The sequence below is a fragment of the Accipiter gentilis genome, chromosome 28 (genome assembly GCF_929443795.1).
Source record: "Accipiter gentilis chromosome 28, bAccGen1.1, whole genome shotgun sequence".
Lineage (NCBI taxonomy): Eukaryota > Metazoa > Chordata > Aves > Accipitriformes > Accipitridae > Astur > Astur gentilis.
Genome location: NC_064907.1, coordinates 8,441,150 through 8,456,961, shown reverse-complemented (window position 1 = coordinate 8,456,961; position 15,812 = coordinate 8,441,150). Strand labels below are relative to the sequence as shown.

Below are 15,812 nucleotides of genomic sequence, written 5' to 3'. Positions count from 1 at the left end.
TAGTCTTCCCAGTACAAACAGAGAAAGCTTTGTTAGGCCTAACTCCTTTAGTGAAGGAAGAAGAGAAAAATTGAATGTTCTGATTTAGAATCTCCAGCTTCAAACCTGATGTTTAGATCTGACAACTGTACTTTTGTGCAAGAGCCAATTTCCTTTCTGTTTTGTGCACCAATCTTTTGCAGTATCCTTGCAATTTTCCCTACATTCTAACTCAGTTTTCAGGTTTGTTTGATTTTGTTTACATGGTAGGTAAAAAAAGATTCTTAGCAGAATGAAAAAAAAAAAAAAAAGAGGCATCTTATAGTTGTAAGTGAAAAGTAGGCTTTGGTTAGTAGTGGGAAATCACAGAACCAAAAATCTTAAGATGTTTGGAAGTCGCCTAAATTCCTTGTTTTCTTATATGCCTTATTATCAAAATATTTAAAATTTCTTCTTTTTTGATCGTTTGTGATGAGTGTCTCTTCTGAGTATCACACAAATTTAAAAATAAAGCCCTTATTACATTTATTTAAAGGTCAGCATCCGGATGTAATGAATTATTCTTCATGCCATTGACAATGCCTGGTCTCTGTAATCCTGTCTCAGGAGATGAGGTTTTGCCAGACTGTTCCAATTTCTAGCAGTTTGCTCATGAGATAGGTCGCATTGTGTATTTAAACTATATTTACAGAAAAAAAGCTTGCCATCAAACAATTCTTATGCCTGTAACATTTCCAGCTGAGTTGTTCACTTTGATTTGGTTTAACCCATTTAAACCAACAAATAAACCCTGAACCAAAATTATGTGTCTTCTTGGAATGCCATATACTTCAACTGATAGTAACAACCAGTCAAAATTTTGGCAGTTCTCAAGCACTGAAGACAGATTTCTGCTACATGATCTATTGGTGTGCTTCCCAACAATGTCATAGGGAAATAGCGCTAGCCTTAAAACTCTTAAATTCCAGGACATGGTTTGCCATGTTGAGTATAGTTTCTACTTTGAAAACATAATATTATAAGTTTGACTCTTGGAGTGTCTCTTTAGGGTATTCTTAACTACCATGATTTACAGGTAACCCCTCTCTCAGCCTTTCAGCAGGGACCTTTTTTCTTGCTCTAGTCTTTAAATACAGATTATTATAGCTCCTCAGGGTAATAACTTAGTGACATTTGAAATGTTCCAATTCTGACATTTAATAATACAAGAAGAAAGGTTGTGAAATCCTTTAAGATAAATACATGATCAGTCTATTTAGAAAATATAAAACATTGGCAGGATTGGGATTTACTTTTCATTATTATAAAATGTCACAGCTAGACTTAGTCTCTGAAACGTGCATGCTGCTCAAAACTCTCAAACGAAATTTCAGAAAGATTATTCTTTACAGGTGAAGGTAAGATAAAGAAGGTAAATATAACAGTTGTCTGAAATGGTGAAATAATTCTACTACACATACAAAAAGAATAAAAAAGGGGGGGGTGTGTGTTAAAACCTGTTTTATTTTGGTATTATATGGCTTCCATCAGGGTAGAGGCAAACTGTATATGAGACTGGTTAATAACTGTGTTCAACAGAAACTGGAGGAAAATTGGGAACTCTTCCTTTATGAGCTCCCAAACCGTTCTATGGCTGTGGCTCTTTTTACACTGCTTCATTTTACATGTTTTTTCTTGAGATATTCATTCAGAAGGACCCAGGGATCCTGGGAACATGTCACTCCTCTTCTGTCCCTTCACTACTTGCTAGGTTACTTTTTGTAAGGGGGAAGAGAAGGCTTGGGGAGGCAATGAACAGTTCTTCTAAAACAATTCTTTTCCTACAAAAGTATGATTGCTGAAGTTGGATTTCAGCTGGGGAAAAAAGGTACACACTTGGGTAAAAAACCCAACAAAAATGTATGTTGTACTCACAAGGATCTGCTATATTCAGTTGTCTCAGTAAGGAAAGAAAGGAACATGAAAAAAGCAAACTTTTCTGGAAGTTTTCCATATGAATTGAATGATAGTGAAGTCTGTACCTATTGCATTTTTCAAAGTAAATGCTATAGCTAACTGATGATCTCTGTCGTGACAAATAGAATTGGATATATTGTCTTAAGGAGAACTGTATCAATGTAAACATCCTGCATCATCATGCTGGTATACCCCAATCTCAGAAAACAAAAAGCTAAAAAAATTCAGAGGTATAAATCTCTCTTGTTCTTATCTTGCAAAAAAATAAAGCTGGGCTTGCAATATGTGGTGTGCAGGAACTTATGTTCTAATTGTACGTCCAATGTTTAACATTAGAATTGAGATCTTGGGTTAACGTGTATGAATATCAGGAAGCATATGTAGGTAGATAGTGTTTTCTTGTTAGCCTTGAGAATAAATTATGTTTTATCAAAAATGAACAGAAAGGAAACAAAGTTGTGTGAAAGAAGATGATAGAAACCTGGCAGAAGACACTACTGCTGAGGTCATAGGAACTGCTTAAGTGCAGAGTGTTTTGCTCAGGCAGTAAAGAGTCATCTAACCTTTGTCAGACTTCACCCTGGGACATAAGTGCAAATCAGGTATACTGTCTTTCATGTTCATGAAATATAGTTTTTATGCAGAAGTTTCCAATTTTATTGATGGAGATCTGTCTTTGATTCTTAAGATTAGAACTTACTTTTCACTTTAAACCTGCTGAAATTTTCAGGTTTCTTTTTGTTTTTAGAAAGCCTAATAAGCACTAATAGATTTTTCATGCTCTACAACTGTAGCAGATTAATTAATTACACTTTTTAAAATATGAAGCAAGGTTCTCTGAGTTGAGACTTCAATATAATTTAAACAGAGATTGTCTGTTCCAGTCTGTTGTTCTTCCTATATAAATAGTAGCTGAACTTTGTGATTAAAACACTGTCTTCTGATAATGTCAGGATTTCTTAGGCCCTGAAGGCAGCATGAGGATGTGAGTAGAAATATTAAAAATGAGGTCATTAGAGAGCCTGAAAGACATCATAAAGAAGTCAGCCTACTCAGCCACTAGATGGCAGTTAAGTATTTTTTAATGAACTGTGCAAGGCACTTGTGTGTCATTCCCGGGGGGTCCTGCAGATACCCTATAGTGAGAATATTAATATTTTGATTTTTTGAAGTCAGAAAGTGGTAGCTTTCTGGTGGTTAATAAGTTAGCCTGTAAAAAGTATGCACACTTGCTGTGCTTAATCTGACCAAGGTTTAGTAATTGGAGCATCTCTCGAAGGTAGCAACAATGTGTCTTAAAAATAATAACAAAAATCCTGAAGCATTAGATGTTTAGAAAGTTCTGTTCTGTCACTGTTAAGTTGGGGTTTTGGGGTTTTGTTTTGTTTTTAAACCAGTGGAGGGACGACATTTTATTTGGTCTACAAAAATTCTGGATGACTGTCTTTGTAGTGATAATTTAAAAGTTTTACTGCTGAATTACCATCATTTAAATAGAGGTCAGTTTTCTGTTGGATATGAAATTAATTTCTTCAACGATAAACCTGAATCTTTTCCATTGAGTTCTGATGAGGGAGAGATTTAAAAAGAAACAAACAAAAAAGGATAAAAGTGCATCAAACATAATTTTATCAATGAATTGACATACATAGAATATAAATCATAGACTCCATATTTAAATAAAAATAAATGAGTGTAGTATGTCAAGCCTGTGTGGTAGAAAAATAAAAGGACTTAATTCTCAGAACAAATGTTAGTATTTTGTATTATATCCAGACTTCACAATACTTGGATTGACTTCCGTTGTTTTGCTTGAAGGCAGTGTTTGCTTCTTTAAAAGGAACAATACGTTGGTATAATTTTCAGTGGAGTGACAATAGCACATTTTTGCACTCTTCCTCTTGGCCATGGTGAGACTCAAATTTGTTTTGTTCTAATCTGTGTTCTTGATGTTAATGTCAAGATGAAGTTTTACTTACATGCTCTTTTCAATTTGAAAGGCTCTTTATTCTGTTTTTCCACTTTGACATGTGGCATGCTCCCTCAATTACAGCTCTGAAATAACATAAAAATCATAGCATAATTTAGGGCTGAATAGACATTAGGAGGCCATGCTGTCCAATCACTTTCCCTCCAACACCTTCCTCCAAGCAAGGCTAGCTTAGATGTTTGGTTGTTTTTCTCAGGACTTTGCCCATCTCTGAGGATGGGTATGTGGTAGTGCTAATATGTACTTCCTGCTTTGCCTAGTCGGTGGTAAAATGGCAAGTCTTGCTACATTTCTGATGTGTTGTTTTGACAACAGCTTAAGGAGATGAAAATGTGTGTTCTAAAAGCACGTATATTTCCTGTGGGTTACTCCTAATTCAAATACTGTGTATTTACAGGCTTTGATTAAAATTCTCAAGAAACTGCTGGTCAAGTTCAAGTGATTCATCTAGTTTCACAACTTCTACATCACAGACTTTTATGAGCATATGGCAGATCATAATACAAATTTTGCATCTTGTAATCATAATGGGCATTCTGCATTTTCTATTTTGACTATGCTTTATACTCAGACAAAACAAGACGGACTTTTTTGTCATTTTAGGCACAACTTCTTTGAAAATAGCACCAACCTTAAGGTTCAGGCAAGAATAATGTCTGAACAGTGTGCTTGCAAATTCTATCCAATGGAAGTTAACTTAGGATTTACAGACTTCCCTTTCTTCTGTTACTGATGGGAAAACAAGGAAAAATGAGAGTAAAACTGAGAAACTTATTTTAACCAGAATTACTTAGTGGTACTTAAAATCCTTTGCTATAATGTGAAAGACTTTCTCCTTCTTTCTCAAGAGATGAATTAATGTATGGGATGGGGCTTGGATAGGAAGAATTACTTCTTTTCTGTCTGTGTGTCTATGATTCTGACCACTAGCATGTTTCTTCTCTTGCCTTCTACAGTGAGCTTCTTATAAAATGTTAGCAGAGCACTGTCACTTTTCTGAGGGAGCAGTGAATAGAAATGCATGATAGGCATACACTTATTGAAAATGCAGTTTTGAACTGTTTTCTATTGTCTCCTCTGAATTCTCACTCTTTTTACTCACAAAGATAGGTAAATTGAGATAGTGGTCGTTCCATCTATGCATTCCTGGTAAGAGCAAAATATATAGCAGAGCTGTATTTATTAATTGTTAAAATAAAATTTATTTTCTTAAACTCCTCTCTCTAAAATGGAAATCCTATTTCAGATTAAAATCTATAAAATCCCCCTTTCCCAAAATATGGTTTAAATTGGAAGTTTGAGTATTTACATAGGAAATTCCTCTCACCTTTTAGAGAGAAGTGAAACAAAGAGGTTTTGTATATTCGATGATACCATACTATATTTGGATTACATAGACTATTTTAGGTACTATAGTATTTACTTACCTTCCAAACTTTTTTTAAAAGAACTCCACAGAAATTGAAGAGAACAGATTAAGAAATTGTATTAAATACAAGAAAGCAGCATGAAAAAGTGTGTGTATAGAAGTTGGTGTGCATATGTGTATAAACACACATACAGATGCGCATTCTGTAAAATGTGTCTTCAAAGAATATCTGGTCACGGAAATAAAATTTCTTCTTGTGACTTTTCTAGCAGGACAGACTGATCTCATTTGTCAAGTTGGCTTTAACCTGTTTGAGAGACCTCATCCAGTCAAAAGTGAGCCATGTTCTAAAGGTTAAATTCTTCTTTTATTTCTCTCAGCATTTAAGATCAGGTGCTACTTTACAGTGGTGTAGATCCTGAGAATTTCCACAGGACTTTATGTATAGGAGAGATCAGTAATGCTTTTCTTAGTAAAAATGAATATTTCTCTAACTTAGAAATATCCAAAGTTTAAAAACAAACGCACGCCACACACCGCCCCCCCCACCCCCACCCCAACCGTAACCATGGTATATTGCCATACCTGAATGAGAACTTATAAGTAAAGCTGAGAAGGATTTCTACTCTTTGGATACAAAACAGACTAACCAGTTTAAATTCTACTTACAGTCAGATCAAAAGATAGTTATCATTGTGTTGTCCATTTTAAGTTGGTATAAGTAAAACCAGTAGGATCACTTTTTTCTTCTCTGTGTTTTTAAATACATATTTTTTGGTTTTATTTGTTCTTCAGAGAATAAGCCCAAAACTATTGATAAAAATGAACTCGCATATTCCTGAATGTTTAATTACTTTTTTGTTTTCAATATTCAACTTTTCCTGAAGAGATAAATGATTTTTTTCTAATGTCCATGATACCAAAAACTTTTTTCTTAACATCTCAAAACCTAAAGCTCAGCTTTGATGATTTGATTGTGATTGATTTTATTTAACGTTCTTTCACCCAAAATGATACAGCTTTGCTTTTAATATAGACATCACACTTTGAAAGAGTTAGAGAAGCTGACTGACCTCCAGTCCTCTGCCTTCAGCATATTCGTGAATACATTTGTGAAGGCTCTGATTCCATTTCTCCAAACTTTTTCTGTCGTGAGTTGTAGGCTCATATTTCAGGGTAGTGAAGACTATTCATCCCTTTCTACAAAGATTTATTCTTACTGTGGATATTTTTTCTGCTTATTCCCTGCTGGAAGCCTGAAACAAAAGCAACATGTGAACCTCCCATTTTGTGGTCTGGCTGAACTCTTGAATAAAAAGGGCAAGTACTGTGTAGAAGTATCATACTCTGGACAGTTGCTTATCAGGATGTGGCAAAGTTCACCTGGAAAATCATTAGCTTTTTTGATCTCCAGTACTGGTGATTAAAGGCATTCTGAGTCCTTCACATTTAGATTATTAATATTCACATTTTGGGCAATGGAATCCTTACTGCCATTTCTAGCATAAAAACTAGTTTCTGCACATAAAGAACAGAGAAATAATAATAGAATGAGGTAGTTTGCACGGTGACTACTTCCCAGGCTGCCAATCTCAAGTTGAATCGAAAATCAAGAAAAGGCCTGGTGTGAAGAAGTTCAACTCCTTTCTCTAGTATGCCAATGTAGTAATGTTTGAGGTATGCCAGATTTTATTTTGTGTTTTAACAGAATAAGAAGGGTAGTTTCTTTGGCCTGGATACACAGGAAAAACACCTAAATCTTTTAGACTCACAGTTAAAATACTGTAGAATAAACACAGGTGATAGAAGAAAGGAAGTTGATTCATCATGTGATAGTCATTTCACTAAACAGTCTAAATATTGAGCAGAAAATAAATCCAGAACACTTTTTCTCCCAACTTTAAAGGAAATCTGGGACTCTTGAGGTACCTGTTCCCTATTGGAGTGCTGGCATAGGTGACCAGGTTTTAGTTGTCTCTTCATCTACCGAAAGACCCAAGCGCTGCTAATTCTACTCTAGCAGTCTCTGCGATCAACAGCAGAACATCTAAGACTACAGCAGAAATAGGAAAAATAAGGTTATTTTAAAATTAATAAAGTTGAACCTCTTTTTTTTTTTTTCCTATGTCTTTTCTCATTTACATACTTGTTTTACACTGGGTGAGTGACAGAAGAGTTAAACCAGTTTCTGGGCTAAATGAAGCTATGTGTAGGGGTAAGCCTTTTTTGAAGTCTTGTTTACTGCTGTACTGTTTCATGCTTCTCTAATAATGATATTTCATATATGCTAGGAGAGAAACCCTCAAACTTGAGGCGGGTTTTTTGTTTGGTTTTGTTTAGTTGTTTTTTTGTTGGTGGTTTTTGTTTGATTTTTTTTAAATAAAGCAGGTCTAAAACTTTCTGGGCAATCAGGCTAAAAAAATGCTAATTGTGCAGGCTAAAAGTAATATTATGTAAGATGACAGTAATTATACTCAACTGCTCTGTAGCTCCTAGGGTGGTCAGTGGTTCTGTAAGATTTTATTTTATCTTTTCTTGTCTGTAGCCTACAAAAATTCTTTTGAGGCTCCTATTGTAGCAGAACTTGAGGATAACCTAAGGTTGTATTTCAGCTCAGATAAGAGTCTTACAACTTACAGAGAGAAAACTCTTTGAATCTTTGATGTATCTTAAGTTGGTTTTTGTTTTTTTGGGTTTTTTTTATGATTTACTAAAATGGGAACTGTAAAGAACTGGGATCTTATCCTCTGAAATGCACTTAGCCCAGAGATAAGGAATTCAAACTGTTCAGGAACAGAAGCTTCAAGAGACTGAATCTGAACAAAACTGTTTTCTTCTGACTTCCAGCTTTACAAATTGGCATTTATAATGTGTGCATCTTTCTCCAAAGGTCCATGCTCCCTGCTGATCCTATGTTTGGGTTTTTGAACTATTTGAATCACAATAATTACTGATTTCTGCATGTAATCTTTTTTTTTTTTTTTTTTTTTTTTTTTGTCACCCATGATAGTTTATGGCAAAATCTCTTGGTTGGTTAGCCATGTCCTAGCTCTTTAGTTTAGGAAAAGCTAAATAGTCCCAATGCCAGCACAGTGCAGGCTGGGGTAATCCATCTGTTGCAGTGTGTCACTGAGTGGGAGAGTAGCTCACATCCACCGAATAAGTTTATCACTTCAGGCAGGACAGTGCACTACACTGTTTCTATTTCAGGGCTTGCTTGTTCAATGCTATCTTGGGGAGCTGTGCATCATGTTTCCTTGTGGTTGTAGGAAAAAAACACAGACTATTGTGAAAACATAGATCCTTCGTCCCCAGACGTGCACCTTCAGTATAATAAAAGCTTCTCAAAAAAAGATTTGATCTCGTAGTCTGAGGAAGAAACAAGTATCCAGTACTAATTCTACTCCTTCAGCAGTTCTCCCTGATGCTGTTGGCAAGTCTGCCAGCTTTTGACTCAACTTCTACTACTGTAAAACTAAAATGCCACAATGGGCTTTGAGGATTAAGTGAAATGTGAGAATTAATTAGATGGATGCTCTTTTGTTTGAATGTAAATCAAGTGTCCATCAGCACTTCTCATTTGACAGTCGCTGTAGCGCTAAAAATGTCTGTTAAAATGTTGTGTCTCCTTTTCTTAGGGTTGATCTACAGCTGCAAGAAGTAGCTTTGAAAATGAGACAGCTTTAAAGAGAGAAACCTGAATAGAGATCATATTTCTCTGAATTAAATTCTTACTGTGGCACTACTTTGTGCCCTTTGGTGAGCGTGTGCATTCAAAAATTTTTCACTTTGCATAGAAAAGAGGTATTTATTAATAGCAGTTGGAAAGAGCATCCTTCCAAGTAACTGGACGCTGCTACTACCACGAGGTGTTGACTTGTTGGAAGACCTGAGGGGTCTTATTTTGCCATATTAATCCTGTTTAATTGTATGCTTCTATTCCCTGTGCATGCTTGCAGTCAGATAGCAGCATAGACTCTGATTCATGAATTCTGATGCAGAGAAACTGAAAGGTTAAGGTTTTTGAAAAAAGCTGAGAAGTATAATCCTATCATTTAAATATGAATTCCACCCAGAGAGGAAATTTCATGACACTAAGTGACAAATTGCTTAAAATGATCAAACTGCTGATGCAACTTGTTGGTTTGTAATAGTATAAGGCATTATCTTCTAAAACTAAACTGTAATATGTCTATTTTTCAAATATTCCAAAATTACTGTTAAGAACTGCCATTCTATTTATTTTCATAAGAAAAAAGACACATCATGGCTGCTCATAAAGTGTATGAGTGAATGCAAGTAGAGATAGATATAAATACAGAATATAGACACACATATAGGGGGGTTGTGTGTATATGTATACATATAGACTAGGGCTAACTTCCACAGATGTGCAGGGGCTTTTCTGCCTGGAAATTTAGTTATAGAAGGGTCTGTAGGTTTCAGTCACTCATCTGAGAAACTAGGATGCCAGACTCCATAGAGGAGGTAGCTGCAATCTGAGCTTTTACATGTTTGAAGATCCAGGGAGTGTTCTATCTGTATAGATCAGCTCTATGTGGGACAACTGATGTGCACATGTGGAAAACATGACAAAATTGGAATGAATTGGATGTAATGTATGGGCTTTTGGTACATGTGCGTATCCAAGTGTACAACATTTACGTAGTAAAGCCAGTATTCCTAGATCAGTTGGATACTGTACACACAGAAACCTGTCGGTGCAACATGAACACAGTCAGGCCAGCAGTCCCCGATTCAACATCCAACACGTGGAATATGTACAACCTGTTTGAGAATTGCTGGGCACCGTTCTATAGCCATCACCTCTGGAAATTTTTTTCCTGCTCACATCTTTCACGCTCAAGTCACCTGGGTAAAGCAAGGCTTAAGCTTCCACCTTTCTTTCTTTCTTTACAGAAAGAAGACTGTTCCACAGTACCTGGGTCCTGGGTAAGAACTCTAGGCAAGACAGAGTTCCCTCATATCTCTTTTAAACCCTGTAGGTTTCTGCTGTGGAATTGTCTTTTGGATTAAAAATGAACCTTCTTTCCATTATGTGTGGGTTTTTTATCTGGGTCTTCTGGTGCTTGTCAACAGCTTTTGACCATCTTTTACATGTATGAAAAATTAAGTCTTGCCTTTCTTATTCTTCTAAGAAAACTGTATAATTTTAATTTCTGATTGGACTTGCATATATTTTAGATTTCCTTCCTTGTTGAGGATAGTGGAAAGATGCTGTGACTTATGTTTGTTTGATACAGACCTTTCTGATCTAGGGGAAGATTTTAAACTTCTTGCTAGGGGAAAGGCAGAAATCTAATGAAACTAGTGTGAAGGCATCTTAAAAGTTAAAATGAAAAATATCTAAAATAATTACTGAAACATGTGAATACCAGGGCTTTGTTTTATTTGGTTTTTAAACTAAATAAATTTTAAGTATGTAATTTCCCCTGCATAAATACCTCTGCATTCACAGCAAAGTCTTGTTTGTTCATCACATGCTGTTTTTGTGAAAACCTGGATATATTGGTGATTGTCAGGTAACAACACAATAGCAAATCAGCAGGTTGTTTGAAATGCCATGTCTCAAGGACAGCAGAATTGTTGTCATAGGGCATGGGGTAAAATGTCCCTTTAATTCATCAATACATTTTTGTTTCTTGTCTGAATTACTTAATCATCTCACTTGATTGCCCATTTTTTAAACTTTAAAAAATACTTCTTCTCTTGAAAGAAATTTCATGGTCTGCAGGGTAAATTCTCTTGTAAAACAGTGAATTCTAGGTTTTTCCTGTAGTTCAGGTAGAATTTCAGGATTCAAGGTTTACTTCTTTTTCTTGTGAAAAGTTGAATCCAATCTCCTGAGTAAATGAGTTTTAAAAACGGAACTCTTCTGAGATCAGCCATCATTAAGGCAAATCTATTCAGAACCAGTTAATATTGTGTCTAATCCTGTTCAGTTCAGTTTATGAATGAATTTTCCAATTCAGATAGAATTGGGAAGTTGTATCTGTCATAAAACCCTTGGTGGAGTGTACTTACAGTGTAAAATGGGAGCTTAGGAGAGTTACAGTCTGGGGAAACTGGAATTGTTCTCAAATAACTGAAAACTGGTGTGTGGCCTTAATAATTCTAGGAATGCATTTCCTTTGATAATATTGCCTTTTGAAGAATTGATAAGCCTTACTGTATTTGCAGGGGACTGGTAGGGGGGTAAGAGCAGATGAAACAAAGGGATAATAAATATTCTCTTTCTCCTTTGTAATGAAGTTCTTCAACAAAACTGTTGCTGCTACAAAGTATTGAGTTATTCTGGAAACTGAGTGGATTGAAGCACCATGAGTAGTCTGTAATAGAAATGTCTTTTCCAGCCTTTTTCCTTGTTATAATACTGTTAATATGTCAGCTGTGTTCATTCCTTCACCATTCATTGAAAAACTTTTTTAATGTTCCTTTCTCTGTTTTACATTTTTCTTCAGTTTGGTAGGGAGACCTAGTTGTAATCCATAACTTTCAGTTCAAACTGCTGGTCCAGAAAGTTCAAAAAATGTAGGGGATTGTAAGTTTTGACGAAGGTGCTTCAAAATCAAACAATATTTGGTTTAACTGTAGTAGTTGCTGTTTTACTTCTAGGATTGCTTTAGGACAGCTGGGAAAATCCAAGATAAACATAAAATTGAAATTTTATGTTTGAAAACCAATTTTGTGCAGAAACTATTTTTTAAGTATTAATAAACATATATTTTATTAGTAGTCCCCAGCTGGAAGTTACAACTTCATTTTCCAGAAAGAAAAATTACTTTAAAATATTTCATGTGTCAAAGGATGAGATGAAAAACATCATCTTCCTGAAACAAATCAAGGCAATTAGTATATCAGGTATTGTATGTTTATTTGTAGGCTTCTTTACAAGATCTGTAAAATCTGAATATTTGAAAGATTTCCTATGAAGTAAGCCTACAGTCTCATCCATTTAAGCTTATGGTTTTATAAAAGGGAACAAAAAGGCACTAAATAACTGCTTTGCTGTAACCACTTGGGAAAACCTGTTGCATGACAAACTTAATTCAACTGAATGCTTGAAGTGCTGACCAATATTCCAAATTTGGGGGGGGGGGGAGGGAGGGGGGGAGTACTAAGAAGTAAATGTACGCAGCTAGAAAATAGTAAGTTCTTTATTAAATATTTTGTGTTGTAAAGTCATGTCTGTTGTATCTCCTGTTCAACTTTCCTGAATAAGCACAAATGGCTATTTTTGGACTAGGTTGCTTCTTTTGGTACCTTTTGATAAAAGCACATACCTATTAAACTTAGTAGAGTTTGTTACTGGCATTCATTTAAAAATGTAGGAATTACTGTGCTATTTAAGGTTAATGGTTCCTCTACTCAGTCTACAGCAGGCAGGATCAGATGCTTCAGAGAAAGATATAAAAAAATGTGGAAACTGTCAAATACAGAATAACCATTCCAGACAGGAAGCTTTTCTAACATTACACACAGTCTGTCACTTGGCAGAGGAGTTTCAAATTTGGGGTTGGAGGAAAGTTTTCCCTTAGTTTTGTCTTACTTCTTTTCCTTCCCAAGCATGCTGACTGGAGAGAAGCATAATTGCTCTGTTCTGAGATTAGTTGTTTTCATAAAGTGAACTTTTGTTATGTTCTGCATTCCTAATCTGTATTGTATCATGCAGGTGTATATTGAAACCCAGTGGTCAGTAGTATGTTGAGTCTGTTATGCACAGTGCATCCCTTTTGAACATATTTTCAGTTAACATAATTAAAGTAATGCAGTGCCCTTCCCACCACCATGTCTGTATCCATGTGTACACAAACGCTTTCAGTACTTGTGCTCAGTGGTTGGTTGTTTTCTTGGTCAGGGTATGTGGGGGGAGGGAGGGAGGTGTTGCTGCAGATTTTTGCTTTTGCCAAATATAATCACTGTCTAAAACATGCTCATATTGATGAAGGTAGTTTCATACTGAAGCAAATCATTTTCCTAAACTATCTTCTTCCACTGTAAGATGCAGCTAGCCAAAATGATACCTCTGTTTTTAAAGGCTTGTTGTAGCTGGCTTATTTCTGAACCTCTGTAATGCCAATATTCTTGATCTAAATTTAATTTTTTTATGTAATGATGAATGTTATTTGGTTTATGCTTATTATTTATTTTCTTTCAAAGGATGATCTTGAGGTGAAATCTGAGGAGCGTGCCAGTGTCATCCAACAACTTGAGCAAACTATTGAGGATCTGAGGACCAAAATTGCAGAACTAGAGAAACAGTTCCCTGCTGCAGAGCTACAGACTTCTGGGAGGGAGCAGAAAAATGAGCACACGCATGCAATCTGCGGGGAACTCAGCTGTGTGACTCTTCAAACGAACGAAGAGGAGACCATACCCAGGACTGTGTCACAAGCAAGATCTGTACAAACGTCACCAACGGAGGATTATTTAACACACACAATGCCTTCAGCCAATGCACTGCCACAGCCACCCCCACCACCGCACTTAGAAGGGGGCAAAAGTGAAGAGCCAACTCAGAAATTGCCAGCTCTAGAACTACAGCCCACGTTTTGTTCTGAAATCTCCTTAATTCTGTCGCCGAAGCTAATCTCAGTGCCACTGGATGCAAGCCAATCAGAACAGAGTACGCTGCAGTCACCTCTTCCAGGACCCAAAGTTAATTTGTCCCTTGCATTTGAAGGAGAGACTGAAATTCCAGCTTCCCATCAGCCTTTAAGTACTGTAGATGTGACTTGTAGTGAACATCCCCCTTCTTTGCCCCCGCAGCCCACATGTAGCATTCCCCCATTACTGCCAGCCACCGAACAAGCTGCTCCCCTGTCTGGAGAACACGGCCCTTCCCTTGTGACTCCCACGTCCATAGCAGGAGTACCACCCCCACCAGCCCTGCCCAGCTCAGGACCCCCTCCTTCTGCTGGCTCAGCAGTGCCACACCTGGACCACTCTTTGCCGGGCATCATGATGTCACCACTACCCCCTCCTCCTCCTCTTCCACCTTTGCCAAGTGGAGAGAAACCAATACTGGCTCCAGCTGCTCCTCTCCCTTGTGCTGGAGTCCCACCACCACCTCTAGCACCGCCTTTGCCCGGAGCAGGAGTCCCACCCCATCTGCCCAGTTGGGGCATCCTGCCTCCACCACCACCACCTTTACCTGCGGCTGGTGTCCCTCCCCCACCTCCTCCTCTGCCTGGACTGGGAATGCCACCCCCACCTCTGCCTGGAGCAGGGCTGCCACCACCTCCTCCTCCTCCTCTGCCTGGTACAGGTGTCCCCCCTCCACCTCCTCCACCACCTCTGCCTGGTATAGGTGTCCCCCCTCCACCACCTCTGCCTGGTACAGCTGTCCCCCCTCCACCTCTTCCACCTCCTCTGCCTGGTGCGGGTGTCCCCCCTCCACCTCCTCCACCACCTCTGCCTGGTATAGGTGTCCCTCCTCCACCACCTCTGCCTGGTACAGCTGTCCCCGCTCCACCTCTTCCACCTCCTCTGCCTGGTGCGGGTGTCCCCCCTCCACCTCCTCCACCACCTCTGCCTGGTACAGGTGTCCCCCCTCCACCACCTCTGCCTGGTACAGCTGTCCCCCCTCCACCTCCTCCACCACCTCTGCCTGGTACAGGTATCCCCCCTCCACCTCCTCTGCCTGGTACAGGTATCCCCCCTCCACCTCCTCCACCTCCTCTGCCTGGTGCAGGTGTCCCCCCTCCACCTCTTCCACCTCCTCTGCCTGGTGCAGGTGTCCCCCCTCCACCTCTTCCACCTCCTCTGCCTGGTGCAGGTGTCCCCCCTCCACCGCCTTTGCCTGGTACAGGTGTCCCTCCACCACCCCCTCCTTTGCCTGGCTTGGGGATGCCACCTCCAGCCCCACCACCTTTGCCTGGAGAAGCACCACCCCTTCCAGCGCCAGCCCAGGGCAGCACCTACCCAGCAGTCCCACAGGGCTATGGGTTTCTTCCTCCTCCATTACCATCTGGTTTATTTGCAATGGGGATAAATCAGGAGAAAGGGAGCAGGAAACATGTGATAGAGCCTTCTCGGCCAATGAAGCCTCTTTACTGGACAAGAATTCAGCTCCACAGTAAAAGGTAAGTTGTAGAGTTGTGAAGAGAGTGGTGTTTTCACTTTATGGCTGTCCTGATAGTCTTGTGTGTTATGAGCAAAAGTCTTTATTTAGTGCTAGGCATGTCTTTGAGAAAACCTCAGTGCAAACAGGATTTTATTTGTAGTTGGATATGTAAATGAGGTGCCCATTTTCTTTAAAGCACAAAATCTGTGTAGCATTATTTGTACACGGAAGCTCTTTGAAGGTAGTGTTTTCAGCTGTCCTTTGGGATACATACCGCGTGTTGATCAGAGATCTGGGGGTGACTGTGTGCCACTAAGCGTTCCGTGAGATGTTTTTTAAAATGTCATATTTGTGCTTCCCCTCAGCTTTCAAATAACGTTGGTCTTTCTCTGGAGCAGCTTGCAATTTTTGGTAGTGTCTTCCCTCTAGAT

General features: G+C 38.3%; 1 protein-coding gene and 1 long non-coding RNA gene across 5 annotated transcripts in view; one reads left to right on the top strand and one right to left on the bottom strand.

The window, feature by feature from the left end:
• FMN2 (formin 2) overlaps positions 1 to 15,812 on the top strand; it is a 162,707-nt gene that overhangs the window by 41,937 nt on the left and 104,958 nt on the right. The window contains exons 5-6 of the mRNA XM_049831137.1: positions 13,476 to 14,583; positions 14,893 to 15,400. Of these exons, the coding sequence (XP_049687094.1) occupies positions 13,476 to 14,583; positions 14,893 to 15,400 (1,616 nt within the window). The remainder of the gene's footprint in view (positions 1 to 13,475; positions 14,584 to 14,892; positions 15,401 to 15,812) is intronic.
• On the bottom strand, positions 14,466 to 15,186 carry LOC126051642 (uncharacterized). 4 transcript variants are annotated; one of them, XR_007509849.1, is made up of 5 exons: positions 15,076 to 15,186; positions 14,983 to 15,024; positions 14,791 to 14,949; positions 14,644 to 14,715; positions 14,466 to 14,535 (listed from the first exon to the last, which is right to left on the bottom strand). It is a non-coding gene; the product is annotated as an uncharacterized LOC126051642 (long non-coding RNA). The 4 variants fall into 4 exon arrangements; XR_007509847.1 differs by having other exon boundaries at positions 14,791 to 14,907; positions 14,992 to 15,024; XR_007509848.1 differs by lacking the exon at positions 14,466 to 14,535 and adding an exon at positions 14,559 to 14,610 and having other exon boundaries at positions 14,791 to 14,907; positions 14,992 to 15,024.